Source organism: Mesocricetus auratus, unplaced genomic scaffold (assembly GCF_017639785.1).
Source record: "Mesocricetus auratus isolate SY011 unplaced genomic scaffold, BCM_Maur_2.0 Super-Scaffold_100028, whole genome shotgun sequence".
Taxonomy (NCBI): Eukaryota; Metazoa; Chordata; class Mammalia; order Rodentia; family Cricetidae; genus Mesocricetus; species Mesocricetus auratus.
This window is the reverse complement of record NW_024429209.1, coordinates 11,124,946-11,152,929: the sequence shown is the minus strand read 5'-3', so window position 1 is coordinate 11,152,929 and position 27,984 is coordinate 11,124,946. Positions and strand designations below refer to the sequence as shown.

Sequence of the window (27,984 nt, the reverse complement as noted above, 5' to 3'; positions counted from 1 at the left end):
GGGCCCAGGACTGAGCTCTGGCTAACAGTAGTTAATAGACTAGACTCATCCCCTGCCTCTTTCCACAGGCCTGTACAACCAGCTTCTTGCAGAGCTGACAACTTAGGCAGTCACCTCATGGGGATGGAGCAGGAGCCATCTGTGGGGGATCTGGGTCCAGAGCTCAGTCTGTTTTTCCCAGAGTTTTGGGCTGCAGTGGGCAACCTGGGTACCCCATTTGACATGTTAGGAAGCGGGTGTCTACTGCGCCACCTCTCCTACACATTCTTGAGCTAAAGGGTCTACTTTAGCCTCACTGTAACAGGCACTGTTGCTGACAGTCACAGGACCTGCTGTGATACCTCACAAATAGACATTATTTCTGGTGCTGGAATTGAACTCAGGACTTCACAGGTTTTAAACATGCTCTCTGCCCAAGAGCTATACCTCCGGGCAAATACATGAAAAGAATGTGTGCAGTATGATAAATAGCATCCTAGTGACTCAGCCTCACTGTCTATTAGCTGCTTCCAACCCTGTAAGGAACAAGCTAGAACCCAGATGTTAAGCTAGACCTCGTCTTGTCCCAAGTACCTCTGGCATCTGAGCCTCAATTTATACAAAAACAATCAACTCTGAGGTAGCAATCTATACAAAAACAATCAATGTGTATTTATTTAATATACATGTAAGGGCTCAAGTAGACTTAATTTAAAAAAACAAATAAAACAAAAATAACACCACAGCTTAGAATAGAAACCAAGGAAAGGACAGACCATCTAAGAAAAAAAGACGACACAAAAGAGAGGTTGGACATCTTGGTCAAGGCTCTTCTTGACTGGAGACCTGCTTTGAATAGGTTTCCTGCAGGTACTTCTTAAACGCTGGAAGAGAACAAGCAGGTGTCAGGCAAGTGATGGGATAGATGGATAGGGGAGGCTGGCAGGGTGTTCTCCCTGCACAGGAGACCTCCCCCGACCCTCCTGCACAGCAGACCTCCCCTCCCCTCCCCCCAGTTGCCCTCTAGTTGGCTCCTTCACAGACTTGTTTCCAGACCAGGCTGGCCACCTGCCTCCTTGTGTACTCCCATCACCTGGGATCAGGAGGCACATTCTATCCAAAGATTACTCTATCAGTTTGAGTATGGGATCAGCAGCCGGGCAGAGTTCAATACAGTGCCCAGGGTCCCTTTGGAGGCCAGAGGAGGACCTACCTGTGGGGTTTTTCCAGAGTTCAGCAGCATGTGTGTTCAAAGGGCTTTCGATGTTGGGTTCTGTGGATGGAGTGAGAATAGTCAGGGGGATAGAGGTGGACTCAGGGGCCCTGGCCAATGGCCATGGTGTGCAGGAGTGGGTGGTCTCACGAGTTACCTCCTAGCAGGCTCTGGATAGACAGCAGGATGGTCCTGACATCGTACAGTGCGGACCACTTATCCTTGAGGATGTCCAGGCAGATGTTGCCCTGGGTGTCCACATTGGGGTGGTAGCAGGGTGTGAGGAACTTCACGGTGGGTGCGTTGTAAGGGTAGCCACTGGGGAACTCTAGTGAGAGTTTATACCTCAGGTCTTCATATACCTGGCATTTGGGGAAAGAAGGGCAGAGTAAGTCCCCTGCTCACCGTCCCCCCAAATTTGAGTCTGAGTTAGTCCCTGGTACCTTCTCTTCCTATCAGGGGGCTATCAGCAACCTTTTGATCAAAAGACATGGAATCCTGAGGGTCACCAGAATGGTGCAGTTAGTATCTTAAGAAAGTGAAAAGTCAGATTTGGCTCAGATCCTGTCTGACTTAAATCCAGATCTCTAGCAAAGGGTAGCTGCTTGTGGTCTCCCACCAGCCCAGGTCCTCCCTCCAAGGAAAGAGGCCCTTTCCATTATACTCAAAGAACATGGCCACAGGACTCAGGCATGTGTGCAGGCCCAGGGAACTGCAGCCAGCCTAGCACTTGGATTTCACCTCTCTGCCACACTCTAAGTGACACCCACTCCCAGGCCACACTCACTGTGCCGGCTGCTCCGTGGATGGTCCCCACCCATTTGAACAGGTTGTCGGATTCAGGGAAGGCGGAAATTCCTTTGTCACCAGACATCTGGGGGGAGAACACACCCAGCTTCAGGATTCCAGTGTATACTTTTAGGCATAGCAAAGGCGATCACTGACTGGATGGGCCTGCCCTGATATCACAGTCGGGCCCTACACAGCGCAGCTAGAGGCAAATCACAGCTTCCTCACTAGGCTAGGAGGAAGGGTGGAACAGGGAAGCACATGGCATTCGAATTTTTTGTTTGTTTTTCGAAACAGGGTTTTTCTGTAGCTTTGGAGCCTGTCCTGGAACTCCATCTGTAGACCAGGCTGGTCTCAAACTCAGATCCGCTTGCTTTTGCCTCCCAAGTGCTGGGATAAAAGGCGTGTGCCACCACCACCCAGCCTGAACTCAAATGCTTAATATGGCATTAGAACGTAAGGATTGATATTTAGGGTAATGCAGCAGGACCACCAGAAGAGGGAATTCCAAAGTCTGATGGGATTAGAAATTCCAAGAAGGGTGGGGATGGGTGAGGTTAGAGCTGGGGCCCAAAGGAGATAGGGGTGAGCCCAGATAAGCGTCCTGTGATGGGGAAGGCAGCTGCTGTAATCTAGTAAGGGTGGGTGACGGAAGGATTGCCCACGAAAGAGTAAAACACCCATCGGATTAGCAAGGAGCCTGAAGCAGGAAAGAAGGCTACGGGTAACTGGGTGGGGGATGGGAGGGGGAGCCAATTGATCTTACCATGAGGGTCATCAGCTCCTGCTGTAGCCTGCCAAGAGAAGTAGGGGTTACTGCGAGGCATGGATGTCGCCGAGGTACTACATTACCTCCCACTCTACTATCCTGAGGAGCTGTCATGGAGGCCTCGCCCCTTCTTCAAAGGCAGGTTAAGCTGGGGCACACTAGTCATCTACAGGAGGGCCGGGTGAACCTTCTGCTGCATGTTAAATAACCGCAGCGCTCCTAGGGCGTCTTCTGAGAACCGACTGGCAGCGCCACCAGCCTTTCATCTCTTGCGTTCCTGGTGCCCCTCATGTGTCCCAAGTCTCACCGGCTCCTGGGGGTGAGGCCCCAGGGGTGACCTCCATACCACTCACCTTTTGCCCACGGGGCCCCGGGCGGCGCCCCCGCTGGGCTCGGCTCCCTTGCGAACGGCGGCGACGCTGGCGGCAGCTGGGTCGCGGTTTTGCGAGGCCATCCCGGGGAGCGCTGGCACCGGTACAGGAGTGCGGAGACCAAAGAGCAACTGCGGGGCTGCGGGCCGCCGCCCGCGTTTGAATCGCAACCCTCCCGCAACTCCAGCCAATCACAGACTCGCTTGGGTTTGATCCAGCCAATGGGACGCCCCGGAGCGCTCTACCCCTGCGCAACCGCTAGGTCACCCAGTAACGCGCCGCAATTGGGCGCCGGGGACTAACGTCAGACAGCCTATTGGCGGGGAAGGCTGCCATTAACTAACGAATCGGTAGCGGATTGGTGGCCTTTGGACGATGCCAACCATTAAAGGGCCAAGGAATCGCCCACGTGCATACACTTCCCCCCTCCCCGGTCTTTTCGGAACCCGGACTTCTGTCGTTGTCCCGTAGATAGGCTGCGCAGCCAGGTATGAACTTGACTTCTAGATCTCCCTTGCCTTCACTTACCAAATGGTGAGATTACACGAATGAGTGCACCACATGCCCGCGGTGATTGAACCTCTGTCCAAACCCGTGGTCCTTCAGGCTCAAGCCCAGCAGGGATTACTTCTTCCGGAAAAGGGTGTCTAAGAGCTTGACATTTTTGTCTCCCTCAAGCCGGAAGTCTCTTCCCCTCACCCTGTTAAAATAACTTAAACTCGTTCCGTTTGGGTCCCAAGAACTTTTAAAAAGCCTAGGAAGGTAGGTGAACTTAAGGCTGCAGGTTGGAGCAGCCCCCCTGTTTATTAGAAAACGTTGGTTCAGGTGGTGCAATGCCCGCAAACCCTTGGAAGGTGGAGACCTGCAGGTCAGGAGTTAAGGCCACCTCTAGGCTAGCCTAGGCTATATGAGACTCAAGGAAACAAAACATCTTTAATCCCAACACTCGGGAGGCAGAGGCAGGAGGATCTCTGAGTTTGATGTCTGCCAGGGTTACACACAGAGACCCTGTCTCCCACAGCTCCTCTTCCCAAATGTAATTCATATTATGGTTCTCCAGGAGTTTGCTGCGCCACCTCTGCAGGTGGGTGTGTTAGCCTGCAACACTGGGATGATACAGTGCAAATGCATTTTTCCTTTGGTAGGTCATCAAACCCCATGGGGTTCCTAAATTGGAACAAGGACAAGGGAGACTGGCAGAGAACACAGGTTTCGGCATAAGGAGGTGGCACACGCCTTTAATCTCGTTGCTTGGGAGGCAGAGGCAGGAGGATCTCTGTGGGTTCCAGGCCAGCCTGGTCTATAGAGCGAGTTTCAGGACAGCTAGGGCCGCTATACAGAGAAACCCTGTCTCCAAAACAAACAACCAAACAAACAATAAAAACCCAAAAGTTTTCCTGGTAAGATGGGGTGGGCAGGTAGGTGGTCCTTTTCAGAGGTGCCTAGCACTTCAGCCCTTGCTCGTCAGCCCCAAGGCAGGCATCACAGCAGGCTCACCATCCGTGTTTATTACAAACTGTTTAATTGCTTCTTAGTCCAACAACTTTAAAAACACAGAACCACATGCCAGTCTGGGTGCTCTTCGGTGAGTCACTACAAACTAGCTCATGTACAGCTTAATGCTGCTAAGATCCCATTAGACCCAGTCCCCAGGATGGCCTTAGGCGGTCAGTCAGGGACAGAGGGTCTTGGAGGCAGGCTGCCAAGTGCAGTAGCCAGAACATCTGGCTCAGGTCTGGGGTGGCGCTTCAGCAGCACGATGCTCATTTTCTGTCCGTAGTGTCTCCATGTACTTCCGCATCTTCTCAACCATCCAGGATGGCAGGACAAAGGATTTCAGCTCCTCCAACTTCAGGTCCAAGCATCCTCTGGGGGACACATTGTAGGGATGTTAATGGGAGAGTGATGGCCTCATCCGTGTGCCTACTGAGGCAGATGGGAGGATAGGGAGAGTCCCTTTTGTTTTACCTGTAATCATCGCTGGCAGCCAAGTCTCGAATGTCCTCCTCAATGAGAAGGTAGGCCTGGAGGCAAGGGGGAGTGATTAAGGCCCCTGAGTCATTTCACAGCAGTTCAGAACACTCTTAATATGTAAGGCCTACTACTCGACAGACTCAGGGTGCAGTACAGATCACCTGGCAAGAGTACAGAGGAAAGCACAGGGATGGCTCCTTGAGAGTGCCCTTACTCAAACAGAAACTTTACAGGCAGAGGAGTAGATCCAGTGACTAAGGAAAAAGAGTTGCTCCGGCGGTCCCTGAACCACACTCCCTCTTCAGCCTCCCAAGTAGCTGCATTTCAGGCATGTGTCATGGATCCTGGCTCTGGGGATTAATTTATTTATGGCTTACACACCACGCACGCACGCACGCGCACACACACACACTCAATGTGGTTTATAACACAATGGTGAGCGCTAGCAGAATGGAGGAGACAGGAGGAAGTGGTATGGAGAAGGGCTTGTTGAGTCAGCAGCGCCGCTATGAAGTGGCTGCAGCGCTGAGTTCTCCCGGGTCTGTATAGAACCACGGTCTTTGGTCCTTGAGCTCACATATGGTATCTGTTTTTGTTTCTGTGGTTGGGGCTGGCCTGTAATTCTTGTAGCCCAGGCTGGCCTTGAACTCACTGCAGTACTCCTGCTTTATCCTCAAAGTGTTGGGGTTATACATACCACATACACAGACAGATACAACACACACTAAATAATGTAATAAAGTTTTAAAGCTAGTACTAGGGATTAAACCTGGGGTCACACACACACACACACACACACACACACACACACACACACACAAAGGCAAGCATTCTAACCCTGAGCCATATCCCCAGCAGCCTGCCTCATTGCCTTTCGTTGCTTTTTTGAGATATGATTCATGAGCCCAGGCTAGCTTTAAAACTTGTCAGATAATGGAGGCTGCCTTTAAACTCCTGATTCTGCCTCTACCTCTCAAGTGCTGGGATTACAGGTGTGGTACATTCACTATTCCTGGCCTTCTGGGAAACAAACATATTTTAAAAATTTGACATAAAACTTGGCAGTGGTGGCACTTGCCTTAAATCCTAGCACTTGGGAGGAAGAGGCAGGCAGATCTCTGGGTTTGAGAGCAGGCTGTTCTACAGAGTGAGTTCCAGGACAGCCAGGGCTACACAGAGAAACCTTGTCTCAATAAACAAAAACAAAAAGCCTTGTAAACTGCCTTTCCTATAGTCATCTGACATGTAGGTGGGGGGTGAGAAGGGAGAGAGGGAGCCCTAGGAACAGGACCCAGTCTGCTCTTCAGCATGGAGGAACAGGCCTCACAGATCTCCCTTCCCATAGTTTTGGTGCTTAGGGCATCTACCAAATTTGGAGCGAAGCTGTGGCCAGGAGCTGGACTCGTGGTCCCTGGGTGGGGTGGGTCTTCGGTACACGCGACAACAGTGCTTACCATCTTTCCGCCTGTTGCCCGCATATGATGCTGCTCAGCTAGCCAGTGCTTGTCCTGAGGATCTGCTGCATACTGTGAGGGGTACAGTTAGTGGGGGGACACATTAGCTTAATGGCAAGGGTTCTTGGCCTTTTACCAATTCTTACCAACAGGACTGTTTTTAACTAGGATTTTCATTGCTGTGAAGAAACACCATGACATGGCAGCTCTTCTAAACACAATATTTAGCTGGGGTGGCTCGCTTACAGTGTCACAGGTTCAGTTCATTATTATTGTGACGGAGAACATGGCAGAGTGCAGGCAGATGTGGTGCTGGAGCTGAGAGCACTACACCTTGCAGGCAGTAGGAAGCTGACTGACAGTCACACTGAGGAAAGTCTGAGCAAGACCGCAGAGCCCGCCCACACAGTGACACACTTCCTCCAGCAAGGCCACACCTCCTCACAGTGCCTTCCCTTTGGGGGCCATTTTCTTTCAAACCACTACAGGGACCCTATCCTAGACAGATATGTGTACCCAAGGGCTCTAGGATCTCTAAGAGTGCAGGCTGAGCCAAGCCACTAAAGCCAGGGACCGCAAACTAGTTGCAGAGACTGGGTAAGTGTCTGTTTCCCGTAAGTCCCCTGGTCGTTTAAATATAACTGGCCCCCACAGAGGGAGTGGCACTACCGGGAGGTGTGGCTTTATTGGAGCAGGTGTGGCCTTGCTGGAGGAAGCGTCACTGTGGAGATGGGCTTTGAGGTCTCATACATGTCAACCTAGTCAGTGCTGCAGATCACTTCCTATTGCCTGTGGGTCAAGACGTAGGAATCTCAACTCCTCCAGTGCCATGTGTGCACGTCACCTTGTTGCACCATGGTGATAATGGACTAACTCTGAAAATGAAACCACCTCAATTAAATGTTTTCCTTTATAAAAATTGCTATGGTTACGGTGCCTCTTCACAGCAATAGAAACCTTAACTAAGACAGTCCTCATTCTTAAAATACAGCATCCCTGGAAATAAGTGGCAAGTATTTTAGAGCCTGTTTAAAATGATTACAAGTGCCTTATAAAACCTGTAATTATTATGGGGGGTCAGTATTTTCTTTCTTTTTGGCTCCTGATGAGGTATCACTGTGTAGCCCAGGCTAGGATTAACTCTGGATCTCCCTGTCTCTGCCTCTGAGTATGTGCTAATACCTGACAGGACTGTATTTCCTAAAACAAAAGTCAAGAAATAGCATCATGTAAACCACCTGGTTCTAGAGTTTGACAAAGACAAATAAGGTTTCAGTTACCACTTTGTAGATGACAGAAATCTGGGTGGTAACTTCCTCCAGACTCAAGTTTCCTTATTTGAAAAATGGAGAGAAGTACAACCAGGCATGGTTGTCTTAGTTAGGGTTCTAGTGCTGTGAAGAGACACCATGACCATGATAATCCCCCGCCTTTTTTTTTTGTTTTTTTGAGACAGATTTTCTCTGTGTAGCTTTGGAGCCTGTCCTGGAACTCTCTCTGTAGACTCCCAGAGATTCGCCTGTCTCTGCCTCCCAAAAGTGCTGGGACTAAAGGCGTGCACCACCAACGCCCAGCAGACCATGGCAACTCTTATAAAGGAGATTGGGCTGGCTCCTGATAGTTCAGAGGTTCAGCCCATTATCCATTTAGTCAATGGTGGGAAGTAAGGCAGCATGCAGGCAGACATGGTGCTGGAGCTGAGAGTTCTTACATCTTTACTCAAAGGCAACAGGAAGTGAACTGTCTCAATGGGCATGGCTTGAACATAAATAAAACCTCAAAGTGACACACTTCCTCCAACAAGGCCACACCACTTAATAGTGCCACCTCCTTTGAGGACCATTTTCTTTCAAATCATCACAATGGTTGTGCTTGCCTGTAGTCCTAGTACCTGCAAAGTGGAGTCAGGATGATCTGGAGTTCAAGGTTGCCTTCAACTTGAAGGTGAATTTAAGGTCAGCCTGGGCTAAGACCTTGTCAAGGTCTCAGGAGAGGGCCAGTATTTATTTTACAGTGTTTTTTGTGTTTTTTTCCAGACAGGGTCTCTGTGTAACTCTGGCTGTCCTGGCACTCACTCTGTAGACTCATATGATCTGTCTGCTGGGATTAAAGATGTGTGCTACTATACCTGGCTTTTTTTTTTTTAAACAGGGTTCCTGTTAGGAACAATGATGGTGCAAAGTGGTAAATGCAGTGAGTGACACACAAGAGCTGGCTGTCATAAGACGGGCAGGCTGCTTAAATGGAGAAGTGGGGATCCCAACTAAGTGGCTGCCTGCTTGCTTGGAGGCAGCATCTTGCTAGATGGCCCAGGTTAGCCTGGCCAAGAATTTATGGCAGTTCTTTTGCCTCTGCCTCTCAAGTGTTGGATTACAGGTGCCTGTCACAAATGCTAGGCAAGTGCTCTACCACTGAGTCATCCCTGGTTCCTCTTGCTTGAAAACCTGGTTATTATTTTGTGGAGGCAGGGTTCCATATGTAGGTCAGCTTGATCTCTTTTTCTTTTTTTGGTTTTTCGAGACAGGGTTTCTCTGTAGCTTTGGAGGCTGTCCTGGAACTCACTTTGTAGACCAGGCTGGCCTCGAACTCACAGAGATCCGCCTGCCTCTGCCTCCCGAGTGCTGGGATTAAAGGCGTGCGCCACCACCGCCCGGCTCTGCTTGATCTCTTAACTTGTGATTTCTTCCTGTGACCATGCCTGGCATAAATATGGTTACTTGCCTTTGAGTTTTAAAATAATTTCTCACTTCCCAAGATTCATAGTAAAAATTTAAAGGGTGTGATTGCTGACACAGAAATCCCATTTTCGGGCATTTATTCTTCACAGTAGTTTAGGCATATAAACAAGGGCATTTGTTGGAGCAGTTTTTATCAGCAAAAGGTTGGAAGGAAGCCGGGCGTTGGTGGCACACGCCTTTAATCCCAGCACTCGGGAGGCAGAGGCAGGCGGATCTCTGTGAGTTCGAGGCCAGGATGGACCGACAGCCTCCAAAACAGACAAACTCTGTCTCATAAAACCAAAAAAAAAAAAAAAAGGTTGGAAGGAAATACCCACCAATAAGGAAGGGCTTGCTGGGCATGGTGGCACAGGCCTATAATCCTAGCACTTGGGAGGTGGAGGTGGAGGACCTGGCGTGAGTTAGATAACAGCAACATGAGACTGTCTCGGAAAAACAATCCTATCAACTCTATACAGCTGTTAAAAGTAAGATGAGGGGGAGCTCTTCTTGTAGTACAGATAAGCAACTAACATGTCATCTATCAGACTGACAACTGTAAAAACACCAGTCAGTTGCCAGGTGGCAGCAGCACACGCCTTTAATTCCGGCACTGGAGGCAGGAGGACATTTATAAATTAGAGGCCAGCTTGGTTTAATAGTGAACCCCAGGACAGCCAGGACTACATAGGGAAACCCTGCTTCAAAAAACAAAACAAAACAAATAAAAGAACCTTTTCTTCCCCTCCCTCCATCCCTTTCTTTTTAGACAGGGTCCCATGCAGCTCAGGGTGCCTCCAATTCACTATGTCGCTAAGGCTGACCTGATTGTCTTGCTGCCTCTTTCCAGACTCAGCCATTTTCTTGTTCCCTTTTTTGAGACAGGGCCACTACCTTGGTTCTGTTCCTCACTGCTTTGTGTCTAGCATTCAGTGAGTGTTCACTGTTTAATATGCACTCAATATATATTTGTCCAGTGGCAGAGCATGGCCTTAAACTCCAAATCCTCTGGCCTCTATTTCCTATGTGCTAGGAATATAGGTGTGCATCATCATACTAGGTGAAAGGGATCTACATTTCTATGATTAAAAAACTAGCCAGGTGGTGGTGGTGCACGCCTTTAATCCCAGCACTCGGGAGGCAGAGGCAGGCGGATCTCTGTGAATTTGAGGCCAGCCTCGCCTACAGAGTGAGTTCCAGGACAGACTCCAAAGCAATACAGAGAAACCCTGTCTCGAAAAAAACAACACAAAGCAAAGATAAAAGCAGGACCAGACATGGTTGTGCATGCCTTTAGTCCCAGCACTCAAATGGTAGAGGCAGAAGAACCTCTGAATTTGAGCCTAGCCTGGTCTACACAGACAGTTCCAGGATAGCGAGGTCTACACAGAGAAATCCTATCTCAAAACACAAAATAAAACAAAACCTCACCAAAAACTAAAAGCAGAAAAGAAGTTGGGCAGGGGGGGAGGGTTCCAGTGTTCCCAGACTTAGCTTGAATAGTGGAGGGCAGGTGGATTATAGGCATATACTATTGCATGAATAAGGCAAATGGAGCTCTCCAAACTGGGCTTGGCACAGATGGGCAAAAGGTATAGGAGGCGGCTAAAGGGAACTAACCAGATGTCTTGACCACCAGGTCAGTGAATGTCCACACTTCTCTGTGCCTCGAAGTTTCTAAGCTATCTACATGCATGCAGTGGTATGTCTCCGTCCTTCCAGCCTTCACCTACCTTAAAGAGGTGTGGGTGCTTGATGTAGATTCTCCCTCTGGTGCCTCCCATTCCTAAGGCCCTGGAAAACGAAAGATGAGTGGTAGCAGGATCCTGTTAGTGGTCCTTGAGCTAGCCCCCTCTCCGTTAGTACTAAGCGTCTCAGACTTACTTGTTGGCTCGAGACCCCAGAACAAAGGTGGTAGATTCATTCAGCCGAGCTGGGTCCCACTGAAAGAAACAGGCCAGTGATGAGAGGTTTAATATGCTACGCCGGGGAGCACTACTCCCCCATCCTTTCCTCCTCTCTCCTTATTCAACCACTACATAGGAAATAGAGTCCTTATGATATGTTAGGCCCTGTGCTAGACAGTGATAGATGAGTTAAGATACAGACTGTCAGCTGGATGGTGGTGGTACATGCCTTTAATCCCAGCACTTGGGAGGCAGGGACAGGTGGATCTCTGTGAGTTTAAGGCCAGTCTGGTCTACAGAGTTGAGTTCTAGGGCAGACTCCAAAACTATAGAGAAACACACACACACACACACACACACACACACACACACACACACACACACACACACACACACACACACGATACAGAGTGTCCGCCAAGAGTCCCAGACATACATACTGAAAGGACACTGATGGGGCCATGTCATGGCAGGGCATGAGAGGCGTCAAAAGGGATGGGTGGAGTAGACAGAAAGTCTTTCTTAAAGAGAAAATCCCTGAAATTACTTCTAGGAGGCTGAGTGCTATTCAGACAAGTAGTGGGAGGAAAGGGCATCCTAGACGGAGTGCAGCATATATAAAGGCTGGTGAGTATTGGTTTGGAATACTGGAGAAACTATGTAATTTCTGCGTTGCTGAAGGAGAGGGGAAGTAAATGAGAGGCAATCGAGGAGGCTGGAGAGAGAAGCACAGAGAATTTGAGCCCCTAGGCCAGAGTGATGGGTTTGTGTTGTACGATCCAGACCAGAGGGAACCACTAGCCCTCTGCTGCAGGGAGAGCCTGATGCACTTTAATGCTAGTTTACTCTTTCAGCAATGCGGATGATGGACAGGAGTACTGCTGTGACAAATCAGCACTTCAAGAAATTAGTGCCTGAGCTACAGTAACAGTCAAGAGAGGAAGAGGGGCAGGAACTGTAATACAGCCACAGGATAAGGCTTGCCTGCATGCCAAGAGGGGAGGGAAGGCAACAGGCAAAGATACTAAGGCAGGGAATAGGAAACAAGATCTGAAGAGTGGGCTGGGTGCAACTTAGCAGGAGACGTTTCCCTAGCATAATCAAGGCCCTAGTTCAATCTCCAGCACAATCATCACCACAGAAAGTAGAGCCCAGCACCATGGTGCACACCTGCAGGCCCAGAACCTGTGAGGCTGAGAAGGATCCTGAGTCCAAGGCTAGCCTGGGCTATAGAGAGATCCTATCCCCAAATAAGAAAACAACAAACGGGTTTTGAGGAAAGATCCTCATTACAGTTTTTGTTTTCTTTTATTATTTTTATTTTATGTGCACACATATGTGAAGGTGTTGGATTTCCTGTAACTGCAGTTACAGACAGTGGGTGCTAAGAATTGAACCCAGGTCCTCTGGAAGAGCAGCCAGTGCTCTTAACAGCTGAGTCATCTCTCCAGCCCCTCATTGCAATTTTGGATCTGCTGGGTTTGAGAACTTGTTTGGAGGTTCTAGTGGGGGGCACAGCTACTTGTGTACCCCTAACCAAAGAATGACCTTTTTCTGCCAAGGAAAGTTGCCCTCTTAGGATGAGAATGCAGCATCCTTACTCCAGTGACCAATGGGGTGACATATGTTGCAGCCAGATTGTCCTTGCATCCTAGATAAACTGTCTTGACACACCTGTGCAGCTTCAAGTAAACAGGAAGATACATGGGGTTTAAAGCAGGGAGGTGTAAGACCTGGTCCTGAAAGCGTTCAGTGTGGATGACTAAGATCCCTGTGCCCACACTAGAGAGGTGGCTCAGTGGTTAAGAGCACCTGCACTCATATCAGGCAGCTCACAACTACCTATAATTCCAGCTTTAAAGGAATATAACACCCTGTCCTGACCTTCATGTGCATCCATGCATATGCACACACACACATACATACACATAAAAAATTTACACTAAAATAAAAAAAAGATTCAAAGAGCCAATGAGATGGCTCACCAGGTAAAGCACTGCTCCGGGTCTGATGATGTGAGTTTGATCCCCAAGTCATACAGAGGGGCTTCAGGTAAGTGGGCCAGAAGTTCTAGGGATGCCTATTATATGGGTCATGCTGAGGAAGAGTCCCTCTTAGGACCAAGGGGGGAGGGGGCTTAGAAAGAACAGAAAGATTCAGAATGTAGGATCACCAGCTCTAAGTTTTAGAGTTCTAGACATTTCTTGAAGATTTTAGAAGAAAATTCATGACAACTATAGGGAAGTAAAGAGGGCCAGACAAGTTGGTTGTGTTGGCTAGTTTAATGTCAACTTGCCTTAGACTAGAGTCATTTGGGTAGAGGGACTCCTAACTGAGAAAATGCCCCTATCTGCCTATAGAGCATTTTCTTTTTTTTTTTTAAAGATTTATTTATTTATTTATTACATATAAAGTGTTCTGCCTACATACCAGAAGAAGGCACCAGATTGAATTGTAGATGGTTGTGAGCCCCCATGTGGTTCCTGGGAATTGAACTCAGGACCTCTGGAAGAGCATTGAACTCAGGCCCTCTGAGTCACCTCTCCAGTTCCTTAGAGCATTTTCTTAATTAGTGATTTATGTATGAGGGCTTAGCCCACTCTGGGTGCTGGTGTCCCTCCCTGAGCAGGCTGACAGGTATGGTGGTTTATGCCTTTAGCTGGGGCGGTGGTGGGGCACACCTTTAATCCCAACACTTGGGAGGCAGAAGCAGGAGGATCTCTGAGTTCCAGGCAAGCCTGGTCTATAGCTCGAGTTCCAGGACAGGCTCCAAAGCTACACAGAGAAACTCTGTCTCGAAAAACAAACAAAAAAGAATTCTGATCATAAAAGGAGTTGTAAAAACATCCTGGAGGTAACCAGGCTAAAGGTGTCACTAGATCTGGGTTTGAGACTTGGCTCTACCACCGACTACCTGTGTGACGCGCAAGCCTCAGTTTATTAGGAGCATGAGAGAGAGAACTCCAGGAAACAAGACCACTTCTGCCTACAGGGTTCTCAGGGAAGGAAGCCCAGGTTCAGAAGAGGAGCACAATCCGTATCTCATAACCATCATAGAGAATAAGCCAGACAGCAGACAAGAGAGATTCACATATAAAGTACTTAGTGGCTACCATTAAGTCTCAACCCTCTCATTTAGAACTTGGCTTTTGCCCTTGAACTTGCAGTGATCTGCCTGCTTCTGCCTCCCAAGTGCTGGGATTATAGATATGCAGCACGATGCTCTGACTTTAAATCAAACCCTGGGCCTCATTCCTGTCAGGCCTCCATATGTATAAATGACATGAATGTAGAAGAAAACTGCTTAGGGGAGCAAAGGGGACAAACGGTAGGGCTCAGAGGAAGGGAAAGTAGCAGAGTATGGAGAGGAATGTGTTCACAGTACATCACACAGTGTACAATGGGAAAAATAGAGCAGAACAAAAAATAACTATTATTATTGTCTCTTTTTTCTTATTCTTTTTGCCATGCTAGGGATTAAACCTAGGGATTTCCATATTCCAGGCAAGTGTTTTACTACCAAGTTATTCCAAGCCCAGCTCTTTGTTTTGCTTCTAATTCTAGCTCCCCCTTGGAATACTGTCTGGAGGCCAAGGTGGCAAAAGGCAGAGATGGGGAAGATGGTTCTGGAATGGTGTGAGGTGTATCACCTCTGACCTCTTTCCCTCACAGGGCACAGAGCCTTGGCCACTGTCACATTCATATAAGCATACCTTGGGACCTTCTCGGCGAATTGGTTCACAGGATTTTGGTTTCCATCTGCTTGGAAGGAAAGAAGACAGGTGAATTCTCCAAGGACAGAGCCTGGAATGAAGTTTACTAGGGGTGATGATGGCACACTGTTTTCTGGAAACTCATTAGAAATATAGAGGGAGAAAAGCCTTTACCAGAAACCACGTTAGAACCCAGTGATGGGCAAGTCCAGGAATCTCCAAGTTGCAGTTTTCTCATCTGTCAAAAGGAGATAAGGCAGCAGCTGCCCTGCCCAACTTGTGTTTGAAGAATGAAAATGCCTGGTCTACTTAGTGAGTTCCAGGTCAGAAAAGGGCTACAGAGTAAGAATCTGTCTCCAAGACAGGGTAAAAAGGCCTCAGGAAGGGTGCTCTAAACTCAGATTCACAACACCAGGCATGAACCAATGCATCCATGAGCTGGATGATGGTGTTAAGTCACGGTAAATTCATCAGTTGTAACAAAGGTGCCACTCTGGTGTCAGGTGTTGCTAACAGGGAGTCTGTGTACATGAAGGGGACAGGGACAGTTTCAGATAGCTCTGTATTTCTACTGAGTTTGTGATGTATCTAGAATGTTCTATAAACAATTTAAGAGGGCTCTTTGATAATGATCACTCTGTAGAAGTAAGTGTTTTACATTTTAATAATTATATGACTTTTTGTGAGTGTCTCCTGTAGCTCAGGCTGGCCTTTAAGTCACCATGTGGCTGAGGATAGCCAGTAACCCCTGATCATCCTGCCTTCACTCCCTAAGTACAGGGATCTCAGGAGCCCACTACCATGCCCTTCCTACTAGGGCATATAATTCTGACTCTTGTTTTAAATCCGCTAATTACCCTGTTATTTAGAGACTAGCTGGAAACTGGTACTTAGACCAGCTCTAAACATTCATGAATCAGGTCTGGTGTTTAATCAAGCTACAACTGTTCTGGGTTTTGTAAAAACAGCATAAAGCAACTCCATCTCATGGTCCCTTTCCTAACCTATACTGGGCAAGCCTCTCCCACAGTAGCGCAGGGCAATGGACCTGCGTCCACCACTTTCACTTATGGTCTCTTCCCATTCACAGCCCCTCCCTCCCTTGGTTCCCATTCACGGCCCCTCCCTCCCTTGGTTCCCTTCAGCTCTTACAGCACTGGTGGCCCCTACTCACACCATGCCAGCAGCTGCCCGGTCATTTGACAGGACGTGTCCAGGAGGCCGACCTTTCCTCTGCACAAAGAAGAGCTGTCAGAGCCCTGACCTGTGGGTAGCATTCTTGTGTGCTGGGCCAGGCAGTCAGTGGAGATGGTTGTCCAGTGAGAGCAGAGCCCTGACCATGGGGAGCATCCCTGCTCTAGTGTGCTGGGGCTAGATCAAGTAGTGGAATTATCCAGAAAAAACAAATGACCTTGGGAGTGCCCTGGAAAGCAACCATTTCTCTCCTTGCCACCCCAGTCCAAAGGCAATGCAAGCCCAACCTTCTTTTGGAACAAGAGGGCCCTTTCCTAGCTGTAACCCAGCAGGGGACACGCTTACTTACCTTTTTGGGTACGGGGCTTCCTCGGTGGGACTCCTCTTCTGCTTGCCGGCCACGCTGAAGGAAACAAACGGGAAGGGAGTCAGTGCGAGGCTAGTGCCTGGGAACTGCCGTTTTATGGGACTCCACCCTCTAGCCACCATCTGACCCAGATCTCAGAAGTCCTTTGGGGCCTGGCCCTACCTGTGATGGTGTGTGAAATTTCCTGGGCTCACATATTTTACCTGCCTCCCACCTGACTGTCTCCCCACCACCCGAAGGCCTTAGGGCAAAATAACTCTGACCTTGATCCCAGGAAGTTCATGGGTCAATCTGGGTATTACTTTTTCTCCATCTGAAAAGAGTAGCTTTGCCTGAAAGGGAAAGACCAGTGTTGCCAATCATTAGTTTGGTAGGGAAGCGCAGCAGTTTGTAAAAACAACTTAAGACTGGGTCAACTTTTCCCTATCAACACAAAGGCATGGGCACTCACATTTATGTTCTAAGATGAACAAGCCAGAGAGGCATTAGCACACGTGTCCATTTATAAAAAGTGGCTATGGAACACATTTTGTTTTTGCTTTTTGACCATGGAGGAAAGGGGAAGGACTTGGTGAGACACCTACTACCCTCTTTTGGTCATGATCATGGTGAAGAGCTGGTAAACAGAGGCTGGAGTGTGCTCAGTGTTTGTGAAGCACAGCAGCCAGCACACTTTAACCTCAGCACTTAGGAGGCTGAGCCACAAGGATTGCTGCATGATTAAGGCCAGCCTGGACAAACGTGAGGCTCTGTCTAAGAAAACAAAGGTGTGTGTGTGTGTGTGTGTGTGTGTGTGTGTGTTCTGGTAGCAGGAAGGGGTGAAAAACCCTAAGGAGAGAAGGCTTGGCTTGGCAAAGTGGGAGGGGGTGGTGGCATGAGAGTCAGAGTTACAGATGGTTGTGAGCTGCTTGATGTAGGTGCTGGAAACTGAACTCAGGGTCTCTATAAATCACTGTGCCATTCCCCCAACCCCCACATTTTCACACACTTTAAACAAAAGATTTTATGGGTGTTTGTCTGTATGTATGTCTACATGCATGCCTGTGAGCTACCATGTAGGTATTGGGAATTGAACCAGTGTCTTCTGGAAGAGCAGCCAGCATTCTTAACCACTCTCTACCTTTACATGTCAATGCAGCATGTAATTGCTTCTCAGTCTTTTGGCTAAAATCAACTACAATAGCTACTCTATCAGTATGATATAGTAGGGAACTCTTACTGAACTTTTGTTAATATCATCAACACATTTAATCCTCATAACCCTTTGAGACAGAGCCTTTATTTTTAGCTGAGAAAACAGTAAGGGAGGTAACTTGCCTAAGGTCACACAACTAGTCAATGGATTTGTATTGGGGCGTTTCTAAAGCAAGAAAAAGTTTGCATTCTTTTGTGTTACATTAATTCGCTGTGTGTGCGCATGTGTGCATGTATGCAGTGGAATATGTGTGCAAGTCAGAGGGCAACTTAGAGCACGCTGTCAGTGTCTTCTTCACCATGGGCTGTCGGGCTTGGGCAAGCACCTTTAATTACTGAGCTGTGGTCCAGAGCAATCTTTCTTTCTTTTACCTGCAGTGCTAGGGATGGAGCTCCACCCAGCACTGTGCTGCCGAGTTACACTCCAGAAGAGTCTGGTCCACATCCTCCACTGGGCTTGAGTGTTCTGCCTACTTCTGCAGTCATGCCATGTACTACTGCCTCTACCCTGTGCAACCAGTAACACTCGCCACTCCTGCTCCTGAGATACACTACACCCTTTCTTCCCCTGGACTCCTCATCTAGTAACACTCGCCACTCCTGCTCCTGCTCCTGAGATACACTACACCCTTTCTTCCCCTGGACTCCTCATCTAGTAACACTCGCCACTCCTGCTCCTGCTCCTGAGATACACTACACCCTTTCTTCCCCTGGACTCCTCATCTAGTAACACTCGCCACTCCTGCTCCTGCTCCTGAGATACACTACACCCTTTCTTCCCCTGGACTCCTCATCTAGTAACACTCGCCACTCCTGCTCCTGCTCCTGCGATACACTACACCCTTTCTTCCCTGGACTCCTCATCTAGCAAACTCTCACAGACAACCGTTTGTCAGTACTGTCAAGGGTAAGGATTATGCCCATTCTGCACATTGCTATACTAAGAAGCATAAAGTAACAAGTGGGGACCAGTGAGAGGGGTCAGGAGGCAAATGCACTGTGCAGCCTGATGATCTGCGTGAGTTCCATGCTCAGGACTCATTGGAGGAAGGGAGAACTTCAGAAAATTGTCTTCTGACTCTAGACACTTGCCATGGAGCATGAGCACATGCACTCAGCACTTGCCATGGAGCATGCGCATACATACACACAGAGAAGGATTTGAGAACCATGTAAATGAAGGTCTTCTCAATTGAATCCTGCTTCAGCTCAGCCTTATGAAAACACTATTAGCAAATGTCTGTTGTTAACAACTTTACAACTGCTCATATATGACACTCCTTCCTGGAGTAAAGACGCTGGCCTCTCAGGAATCTGGTAGCTTAAGCATCAGTCTCTGAGAAGGTCGGTTTTTACTGCCTGCAGGAGCTGTGTCCTGTGAGAGCTGAGGTTCAGGCAGTGGCTTTGCTCCTTTTGGAGGCTTGAGTAGCTTGTCTGTCATAGTCAAGCAAAGCATACTTAACAGACTCAGTCAGGCAAAGAATATGGTCAGTGCTGACAGTCCCTATAATAGCAGCAGCTGACACAGACAAACAGGTTCTCTTGGAACGCAGTCATTTAGAGAACTGAAGTCAAATCCCCTGACTACACCTGAGACAGAGGAGGCGAAAAGGGTTCTAGGTCCCACAGCCCTAAAGGGGCTATGGCTACTTTAAGGGAATCCACAGCCACTTGTAGAGGTGAGGTGTATCATGAATTACAATTTATTTTCCTGGCTTGCCTTTTAAAAAATGTGACAAAATTTTTTTTATTTTTTATTTTTTGGTTTTTTGAGACAGGGTTTCTCTGTATTGTTTTGGAGGCTGTCTTGGAACTCGCTCTGTAGACCAGGCTGGCCTCGAACTCACAGAGATCCGCCTGCCTCTGCCTCCCGAGTGCTGGGATTAAAGGCGTGTGCCACCAACGCCCGGCTTTGTTTATTTACTTACTGTGCATGTGTATGTGTCTGAACACTTACATGTAGGTCAGAGGACAACTTCTAGGAGCGGGTTCTTGGGGAATTAAACTCAGGTTATCATGCGGGGGGGGGGGGGGGACAAGCATTTTATTGGCCTTGGTTTGCTTTTAAATTTTTTTTTTCTAACTTTATTGTGGCAAAACTGACAAACAGATATTACATACATGAGGGGGTATAATGTACTAATCTGATGCATGTATGAAATGACAATCACAGCTTTATAGCATCACCACACACAGCTGCCACTGTGTGCGTGTACATGTGTTAAACTTAAGAAGCACCTTCTTAGCAGAATAAAGTAAACAAGAACCAACAATTGCTGTCACTATTCCAAGTATCAGATCCAGAGTGAACCCACCCTGTAACTGTCAGCTTCCTTAGCTTCCCAGGTAACCACCATTTCATTCTATGTTTCTGTGAGTTTGCTAAGCAGTTTTTTCACCTGTTCTTACAGAGACCTAAGTGAAATGATGCACCTGTCCAGGACCTAGCACATACTTTTCTTCCTGCTCTGTCAGCAACTGCCCTAAGCTTTTCCTGGATCTAAGTAGCTTACTGATGTCTCCCAAGTCCCATTAATGAGAAAGCACTTTTCTTAGCTGACTTAGTGACTGAATCTTTTGCTCCTGGTCCTTACCTGCTCCAGGCAGCTCCGGCAGGCCTCCTGAATCAACTGCTCTGCGTCCACTTCTTCCCCGACATTGTCTCGCACATTCAGTGCTGCCTTCTGGAAGAACTAGGGGAGGACATGGGGACAGGTCAGAAGTCTTGCGCGTGTGCATTAACTGAAGGGAGTGTGTGTAGTGTGGCGATACTATGGATGGCTGTTGGCCTGGCCTTTGCACAGCCTCTCCATTTCATAGTCACATGTAAAGAAAGAATGCAGTACCTGAAGCAAATGGGCCAATGTAGGCTGAAAACATAAGACAGTGGGAAGTCATGACTGCATTTTCATACTCAGTCCCTTATGTGTGGGACAGGGAAGATGACCTGCCCAAGAACACCAACAGAAGATAAGTAGGGCAGAAGCTTCTGCTGGGTAAAAGGGAGAGCATGATTCTAAAAATACCAAGGAACTACATAATGAGGCCCCAAACACCTGAGAGGTGCCTGGGACACATTTATTTAGAGTGTTCAAGTTGGAGCAAGGAGATGTCTCAGTGGGCTAACACACACAAATAACTCTTAAAAAAAAAAACGCCCAAATTAAAAACAAAAAACAAAACAAAGCCCAAATTGTCTCTAAGAGAAAGTATGTTCTCTCTTGGAAAATTATGGAAACCACAGACAGTGCTCCTCCTGTTGGAAACAACTATAATGCTGCACTGTCACTTTTCATTTAGCAAGTTCAATGCCTCTGCTAATACTAAAAGCCAGGGAGAGGGCCAGGTGTGATGGCGCATACCTTTAGTCCCAGCACTTGGGAGGCAGAAGTGGGTCTCTGAGTTCCAGGCCAGCCTGGTCTATATAGTGAGTTCCAGGACAGCCAGGACTCTGTAGAGAAACCTTGTCTCAAAACAACAAATAAACAAACAAAACCAGGTAGAGCACATGAAATGATTGCACACAGTACCACTGTCCTGGAGAGCAGTCCTCTTTCCCTAGCACTCCTTAATGCCTCCTGAGGAACTGACCCCTCAGAAACCCCCTCAAGTGAATAAAGAAGTGCATTTATAGTGTCCCTGCAGTATAATATTTTTAAATTAAAAATTACATTAATTATTCATGTATTTATTTAGTATGCATGTGGAGGTCGGAGGATAGCTTGCAGGAGTTGGTACTTTCTGTCCACGATGTGGGTCTTAAACTTAGGTGTTGAGGTGTAGTGGCAAGCGCCTTTACCTGCTGAGCCATCTCATTAGCTTACTATAGTATTTCTTGTGACATGAGAAAAACTGTAAACAGCCTGAATCCTAGGAACTAGCTAATTACGTTATGGTATAATGATGAAAAAGACTGCTCTGTAACTACAATGAAGAATTAGGGTGAGCTATTGTGTGATGATCAGTTAAAACGAGAAGGCTGTGTACAAGTGACACAGCTGGAAGACTGTACGTCACTACTGGCAATTAGCTATTTCTGCAAGGCTCGTCTTAGTTACTTTTAGCTTTAATTTTAAAAATATACTACTTGTGAGGAATACTTTCTATTTTGTTTTTAACATTTAAAACTTAGTACTATTGTGTATGTGTGTGACAGTATGCTGGTGCCATAGCAATTGTGTGGAGCCGGTGCTTTCCCCCACTTGTGGCTTCTGGGGTCCAACCCCATGGTGTCAGGCTTCAGGACAAGTGCCTTACCCACTGAGCTGTCTCACCGGCCTGTTTTGTTTTTAGAACAGGGTATTCACACCGCCCAGGCTGACCTCCAACTTGATATGTAGCTGAGGGTGAGCCTGAACTCCTGATCTTCTTGTCTGTATCTTTCAAGTGCTAAAACTACAGGCATGTGCACATCTGGCTTTAGAGAATATTTTATCAAAAATTTGAAATAGAAAAGTTGAATTGCCCAATGAACATCTAGTACCCTCCACATACACAGTTTCAAGTCCTACCATGTTGTTTTACTACATATCTACTCATTCTTCCACCCATCTATCCATCAATGTTATTAAATATTATTTATTAATATTAAATACTATTATTTTTTCTTTTTCTTTAACTTTAAATAGCTTGTTTTACATGTCAATCCCAGTTCCCTCTCCCTCCCCTCCTCCTGCACCCCTCACCCCCGCATCCCCCCACCCTACTGCCAACTCCTTCCACATAGGAGACATCCAGAGTCCGTCACTTCACTCAGGGTAGGGCCCAGGCACTCCCCCAAGAGTCCAGGCTGAGAGAGCTTCCCTCCCCGTGTCATGGACACACGATGTCCGTCAGTATTCGAGGGATAAACACTGATCCACTGCTCCGGACTCCATAGGTTGCCCAGGCCTCCTCACTGACTCTCACATTCAGGGGGTCTGGATCAGTTCCATGCTGGCCTCCCAGCTGTCGGTCAATTTTTTTGCAGTGCTTACTTAGGTGCAAACCCAGGGTCAGTGCATGCTAGACAGGCTGAGCTATACTGCTAACCTTAAAAAATATTATTATATTTATATGTACATACATATAGCATGTGTATATGTGGGTACACATGTCATGGCATGCTTGTAGAGGTCAGAGGACAACCTGCAAAGTTGGGTCTTTCCTTCCATCATGTGTGTTCTGGGAATTATATTCAGGTTATCAGGCTTAGTGAAGTACCTGCTGAGCCATCTGGATGGCCCCGGCCTTTCACTTTCTGAGACAGTCTTAGTAGGTAACTCAGGCTAGCCCTGAACTGATTATCCTCCTGCTTCCACCTCCTGAGTACAGGGATTACAAGCATATACTCCTATGCCAGGTCTGTTATTAATTATTATAATAGTTAATATTCTACATTATTAGAATATCTCATTAAAAATTCTGAAGCATTGTGAATGAGAGTTCTGCCTACATAGATGTCTGTGTACCACACGTGTGCCTGGTGCTGAGGGGTCAGGAGACATTGCTGGTCTCCTGCAGCTGGAATTACAGACAGCTGTGAGCCACCATGTGAGTGCCGGGAATGAACTGGGTCCTCTGCAAGAGCAGCCAGTGCTCTCTCCAGCCCTCATCTCTTTAATCTTAAATGATTGATTTATTTATCTATTACATATACAGTGTTCTGCCTACATGCCAGAAGAGGGCACCAGACTGAATTGCAGATGATTGTGAGCCATCATGTGGTTGCGGAGAATTGAACTCAGGACCTCTGGAAGAGTGTGCTCTTAACCTCTGAGCCATCTCAGTGCAGCCTGTAAGGAGGGTAGTCTTAAAGAAGGAAAGAACAGTCCTATCTGGACAATAGCAGGAGCCTGGGTGAGAACTAATGAAGGTGTGAGCCGGAATGGGACATAGGATATTCAGGAGTAGACCACTATCTATGGAAGATGAAACAGGGCAGGATTCCAGTGAACGATCCAAAACTGAGCTCTGATCCCCGTAAGCCAAAGACAGCCGTTTTCATAGCTGCCCAGAACAAATACCTTGGGTATATACTTTGTCTTCTCTTCACTCTGTGATCATAGTCATGGATGTAAAAGAACATAAACTTCTTTACTGCTAAGGCTCAACCACTATCATCTCTTGCTGGGATTAGTTCAGTTTCCTAACTGCTCCTCCTATAGTCTATTCTCTGCATGACAGAAATTCTTTTTTTTTAAATCGAAATAAATAAATTATTTATGCATTTATTCCTCATTATGTATGTGTTCTCATTATGTAGCCCTGGCTCATCTGGAACTTGCTATGTAGACCAGATTGACCTTGAACAGAGATCTGCCTGCCTCTGCCTTCCAAGGGTTGAGATTAAATGTATGTGCATGCCACCATGCCTGGTTTATAAGATTATTTTTAATTAAGTGTATGCGCTTGCAGAAGCCAGAGATGATACATCTTCTAGAGCTGGAATTACAGGCAGATGTAAGCACTTGACCTTCATGCTGAGAACCAAACTAGGGTCCTCCATACAAAAACAGTATGCACTCTTAACACCAGGCCCTCCCTTAAAAACAAACCAACCAACCAGCGATTCTGGCTACCCTGGGTTATATAGTAGATTGTAAACTTTTGAGTTACCCAGTAAGACCTGACTTTAAAAACAAAACCAACCAAACAAAAACTGCCTGGGGCTGGAGAGATGGCTCAGTGGTTAAGAGAACTGGCTGCTCTTCCAGAGACCTGGGTTTAGTTTTCAGGACCACCGGTAAACTCCAGCCCTAGGGGATCCATCACCCTTTTCTGGTCTCTGTGTGCACCAGGCACACACATGGTATACCTACCTACACATCTATCTACACATGCAGTCAGAACATTCATACACATAAACAAAACAAAACAAAAACCAGAAAAAACTAACAAAGCCCCCCCAAAACAACAACAACAAAAACCAAAACCAAAAGCTCAACAAAAAACCTGAAACATCCAGAAAACAAAAACCCAAAGTGAAAACAAAACAAAAACCAAAAAACATTTGCCAGGCCGTGGTGGTGGTGGTGGTGGTGCCAGGCGGTGGTAGTACATGCCTTTAATCCCAGCACTTGGAAGGCAGAGGCCAGCATGGTCTACAGAGTTAGTTCAAGACAATTAGAGCTGTTACACAGAGTAACCCTGTCTTGAAAAACAAAAACTCAAACAAAAAAAACCCCAAAGTGGCTTCAAAGTTTTTACATGATCTATAGTTATTTCTTTTATATGATGTCTGCATTAGATACCAAGGTAGGATAAAGAAAATTATAGGCCAGGCTCCTTAATGAACACAGAAGAAAAATTCTCAACAATATACTTGGAATCTGCTTTCAAGGAAACATGGTAAATATCATTCATCATGAAGAAGCAGGCTTTACTCCAGATATGCAGGGATCGTTCAACATTTGCAAATCAATAATGTAACTCATTACACAATGGATTCAGGTCAGAAATTATACACTAATCTAACTAGATCCAGAAAGGGCTTCTGACAAAACACTGCTTTGTGATAAAAGTCCTGAAGAAACTTGGAAGAGAGGGAAGAAGGTATCTCAACAGCTACATATGATGACCTACAGCCAACATTATATCAAATAGGGAAAATTCAAAACTGAAACCAGGAAAAAGATAGGGGGTCCACTTTGTACACACTTTTTCTTTTTTCTTTGAGAAAGGGACTCTCTGTGTAGCCCTGGTTGTCCTGGAACTTGCTTTGTAGACTACTGTCGAACTCAGAGATTTGCCTGAAGTTCTGGAATCAAAGGCGTGCACCATGGCTGGCTTACTTTTTACACTCTATTCAGTACAGTAAAGTCTTAGCTACAGCAGTAAGACTTCAGAAACAAATAAAAAAGGGTACAACAAAGGAAGAAGATGATAGTGGCAGAATACAAAATCAACATACAAAAGCCTACAGCCTTCCTATACACGGTACAGGCTGAGGATGAACTCAGAGAAATAATCCTATTCACAATTATCACAAAACAAATATTCCAGTAAGCTTGTCTGTAACAAAAACAATGGAGAAAACTGATGAAGACACTACATGATGGAATGACACCCTTCCTTCATGGATTGGAATAATCAATATGGTGAAAATGGCATTACCAAAAGCAATCCCATTAAACTGCATGAAAGTCTGCTTTAATAACGACAAGCACCCTAGTTCTATTCTCCCTTAAGCCCCAGTCATCACCTCTTCTTTTCACTCATTCCCTATCATTTGTTTATTATGTTTCAGAATCACAATCATGGATTACTATTTTTTCCAGTGCCTGGGATCAAGCCCAGGGCTTTGTTCACACGAGTGCTCTACTAAGCTACACACAGTTCCAAATCATTTAACTAATGATGCTGATAGTATTTTTTAAAAGCAATAAAAAACTTTGTTATTTCTTTTTTTCTTTCTTTTCTTCTTTTTTTTTTTCTCTCTGTGTAGCTTTATAGACCAGGCTGGACTTGAACTCACAGAGATCTGCCTGCCTCTGCTCCCCTGAGTGCTGGGATTAAAGGCAGGCACCTGGCAAAGTTTGTAATTTCGTATGTTCTAAGCAAACGGGCTGAACACATTAAAATAAAACTATCCAGCTAAAAAAAGGTATTACTCCCAAGCAGTGGAAAAAATTACTGGGATACATATTCAGAATTGAAACCTTGAGTTATCTCTGTGTAGCATGAATAAGAGAAATTGTTGACAGAAGGAAAGACCAGCCTATCTAGATGTCTTCCTCCATTTCCACCTCCCTTTACTTACCTCCCCCCTCAGATAGGGTCTCACTCTGCATTTCTCACTACCGAGACCATGCTGGCCTTGAACTCAAAGACCTTCGTGCTGGGATTAAAGGCATGTGTCACCATGCCTGGCTTTCCCCCCAAATATTTTTACATGTATTCATCTGTGGAATGTATACTCTGTGTATATATCTGCAGAGGGCACTGAATCCTGAACCTGGAGTTACAGGTAGCTGGGAGTGGCCTGATGGGGGTTCCAGGAACTTATACTTTGCAAGAGCAGCAAGCACTAACTGCTGAGCTCCTTTTCCAGCCTCCGCTCCTTTTCTCCTCCACCAAGGGGTCTTACTATGTTGTCCCAGTGGCTGTCAACTGCCTTAGCTCCTGAGTAGCTGGGTCCACCACTGGGCCCGGCTGTACTGTTGCTATAGCAGTGCTGTTAGCGTTAATCACCATGCCCGCTCCTCTCACCTTCATGTACTTGTTGAAGACACTCTGGATCTCCTCATTGATGCTTGGCTGCAAGACAGCACGGAGGAGATCCATAGAGATGGCTGGATCTGTGAAACTGCGTTCAGGAGGGAGACAGAGTCAGGGGGAGTGTCCCAAGCATACTCCCCAGGTTGTCCAGAAGTCCTGGACAAAACCAGCTTTGTGCTCAAATTCTGGCAGATGACAGAAACACATTTTATTTCATCATGACTCTCTGTGAAGAGAGATCCACTTGCCTCTGCCAAGTGCTGTGATTAATAAATGATTATCAATACCCCAGGCCAAAAATAAAACTAGAATTCTAAAGGCCCATCCTGGGTTCTTTCCCTTCCCTAGGCTGGACACCCAACAGTAGCTCCACAACACTACTGAGAAAACAGAGGCCAAGAGAAACTAAGGGGTTGTCCAAAGCTGCTGTTAATAACGTCAGAGCCTGCATTACAAAGGTCATCTGAATCTTGGTTTTACAGTCTCTCAGTCACAGAGACGATAACGTGAGAGCTCATAGTAAGACTGTACTACCTTCCCTGTTTTCTTTTGGAAGGGGAACTGACTCACAGGGAGAAACCCAGGCCCCGAGTCTCTCTGCACCCCTCAAGTCCTCTTTCTGCCGGTTCCTGATCCCAGACTCCTGCAGTGGGGTTCCTAAAGCACTCACCCAAGCCCACATCACCGGAGGGATCTAGGTCTCACCCAGGGCCCCATTACCTTGTGGTCATCTGAGAGCGGCGGCCCCTTCGCTGCACCTGCCGGTGTTTTATCATTATGTTCCAAGGGTTCTGTGGGGACCAAGTGGGCAAATGTCACTGAGGCCCCTCATAGTGGGTATAAAGTTAAACACAGGCGTTCTTGCTTCTCACTTCTCCCACCTTGGGGTGAAGGGGGATTCAGTGGCTGGAAGACTCTGTCAGGGCGGAGGAACTGGGGGAAATGTTTTCTGCCTCAAACGCCCTAAGCTCGCTTTTTCTGGAAGGGCAAGAAGAAGAGCAGCAGTGTTTACCGAGGGTCTGCCCTGTGGCCGGTGATGTCAGGGCGCTCTACCCGCCTGTATCAGCCCATCCCACCACAACTCCATCAAGCTGGGGTTACTGCTGCTCATTTCACAGGAGACGCCTGGCGCTCAGAGGTTGTCA

General features: G+C 47.0%; 2 protein-coding genes across 4 annotated transcripts in view; both read right to left on the bottom strand.

Annotated features, from left to right (window-relative positions):
* Nucleotides 1-628: 628 nt before the first annotated feature.
* On the bottom strand, nucleotides 629-3,299 carry Ube2c (ubiquitin conjugating enzyme E2 C). The gene is made up of 6 exons (XM_040732722.1): nucleotides 3,104-3,299; nucleotides 2,748-2,775; nucleotides 1,980-2,066; nucleotides 1,350-1,554; nucleotides 1,193-1,252; nucleotides 629-863 (listed from the first exon to the last, which is right to left on the bottom strand). Exons 1-6 carry the CDS (start codon nucleotides 3,202-3,204, stop codon nucleotides 802-804), a joined length of 543 nt encoding a protein of 180 aa, XP_040588656.1. The 5' UTR covers nucleotides 3,205-3,299; the 3' UTR covers nucleotides 629-801.
* Nucleotides 3,300-4,626: 1,327 nt separating this feature from the next.
* Dnttip1 (deoxynucleotidyltransferase terminal interacting protein 1) overlaps nucleotides 4,627-27,984 on the bottom strand; it is a 23,658-nt gene continuing 300 nt past the window's right edge. For 2 of the 3 annotated variants that reach the window (XM_040732716.1, XM_040732718.1), the window contains exons 2-13: nucleotides 27,560-27,630; nucleotides 26,831-26,927; nucleotides 20,236-20,334; nucleotides 16,711-16,779; nucleotides 16,430-16,483; nucleotides 16,061-16,119; nucleotides 14,887-14,932; nucleotides 11,151-11,209; nucleotides 11,000-11,060; nucleotides 6,550-6,621; nucleotides 5,090-5,145; nucleotides 4,627-4,989 (exon numbers count right to left, since the gene is read on the bottom strand). In XM_040732716.1, the coding sequence (XP_040588650.1) occupies nucleotides 4,851-4,989; nucleotides 5,090-5,145; nucleotides 6,550-6,621; nucleotides 11,000-11,060; nucleotides 11,151-11,209; nucleotides 14,887-14,932; nucleotides 16,061-16,119; nucleotides 16,430-16,483; nucleotides 16,711-16,779; nucleotides 20,236-20,334; nucleotides 26,831-26,927; nucleotides 27,560-27,630 (882 nt within the window). In that variant the 3' untranslated portion in view covers nucleotides 4,627-4,850. Of the gene's footprint in view, nucleotides 4,990-5,089; nucleotides 5,146-6,549; nucleotides 6,622-10,999; nucleotides 11,061-11,150; nucleotides 11,210-14,886; nucleotides 14,933-16,060; nucleotides 16,120-16,429; nucleotides 16,484-16,710; nucleotides 16,780-20,235; nucleotides 20,335-26,830; nucleotides 26,928-27,559; nucleotides 27,631-27,851; nucleotides 27,981-27,984 lie in introns of those variants that run through there. The other variant, XM_040732717.1, reaches the window with a different exon arrangement.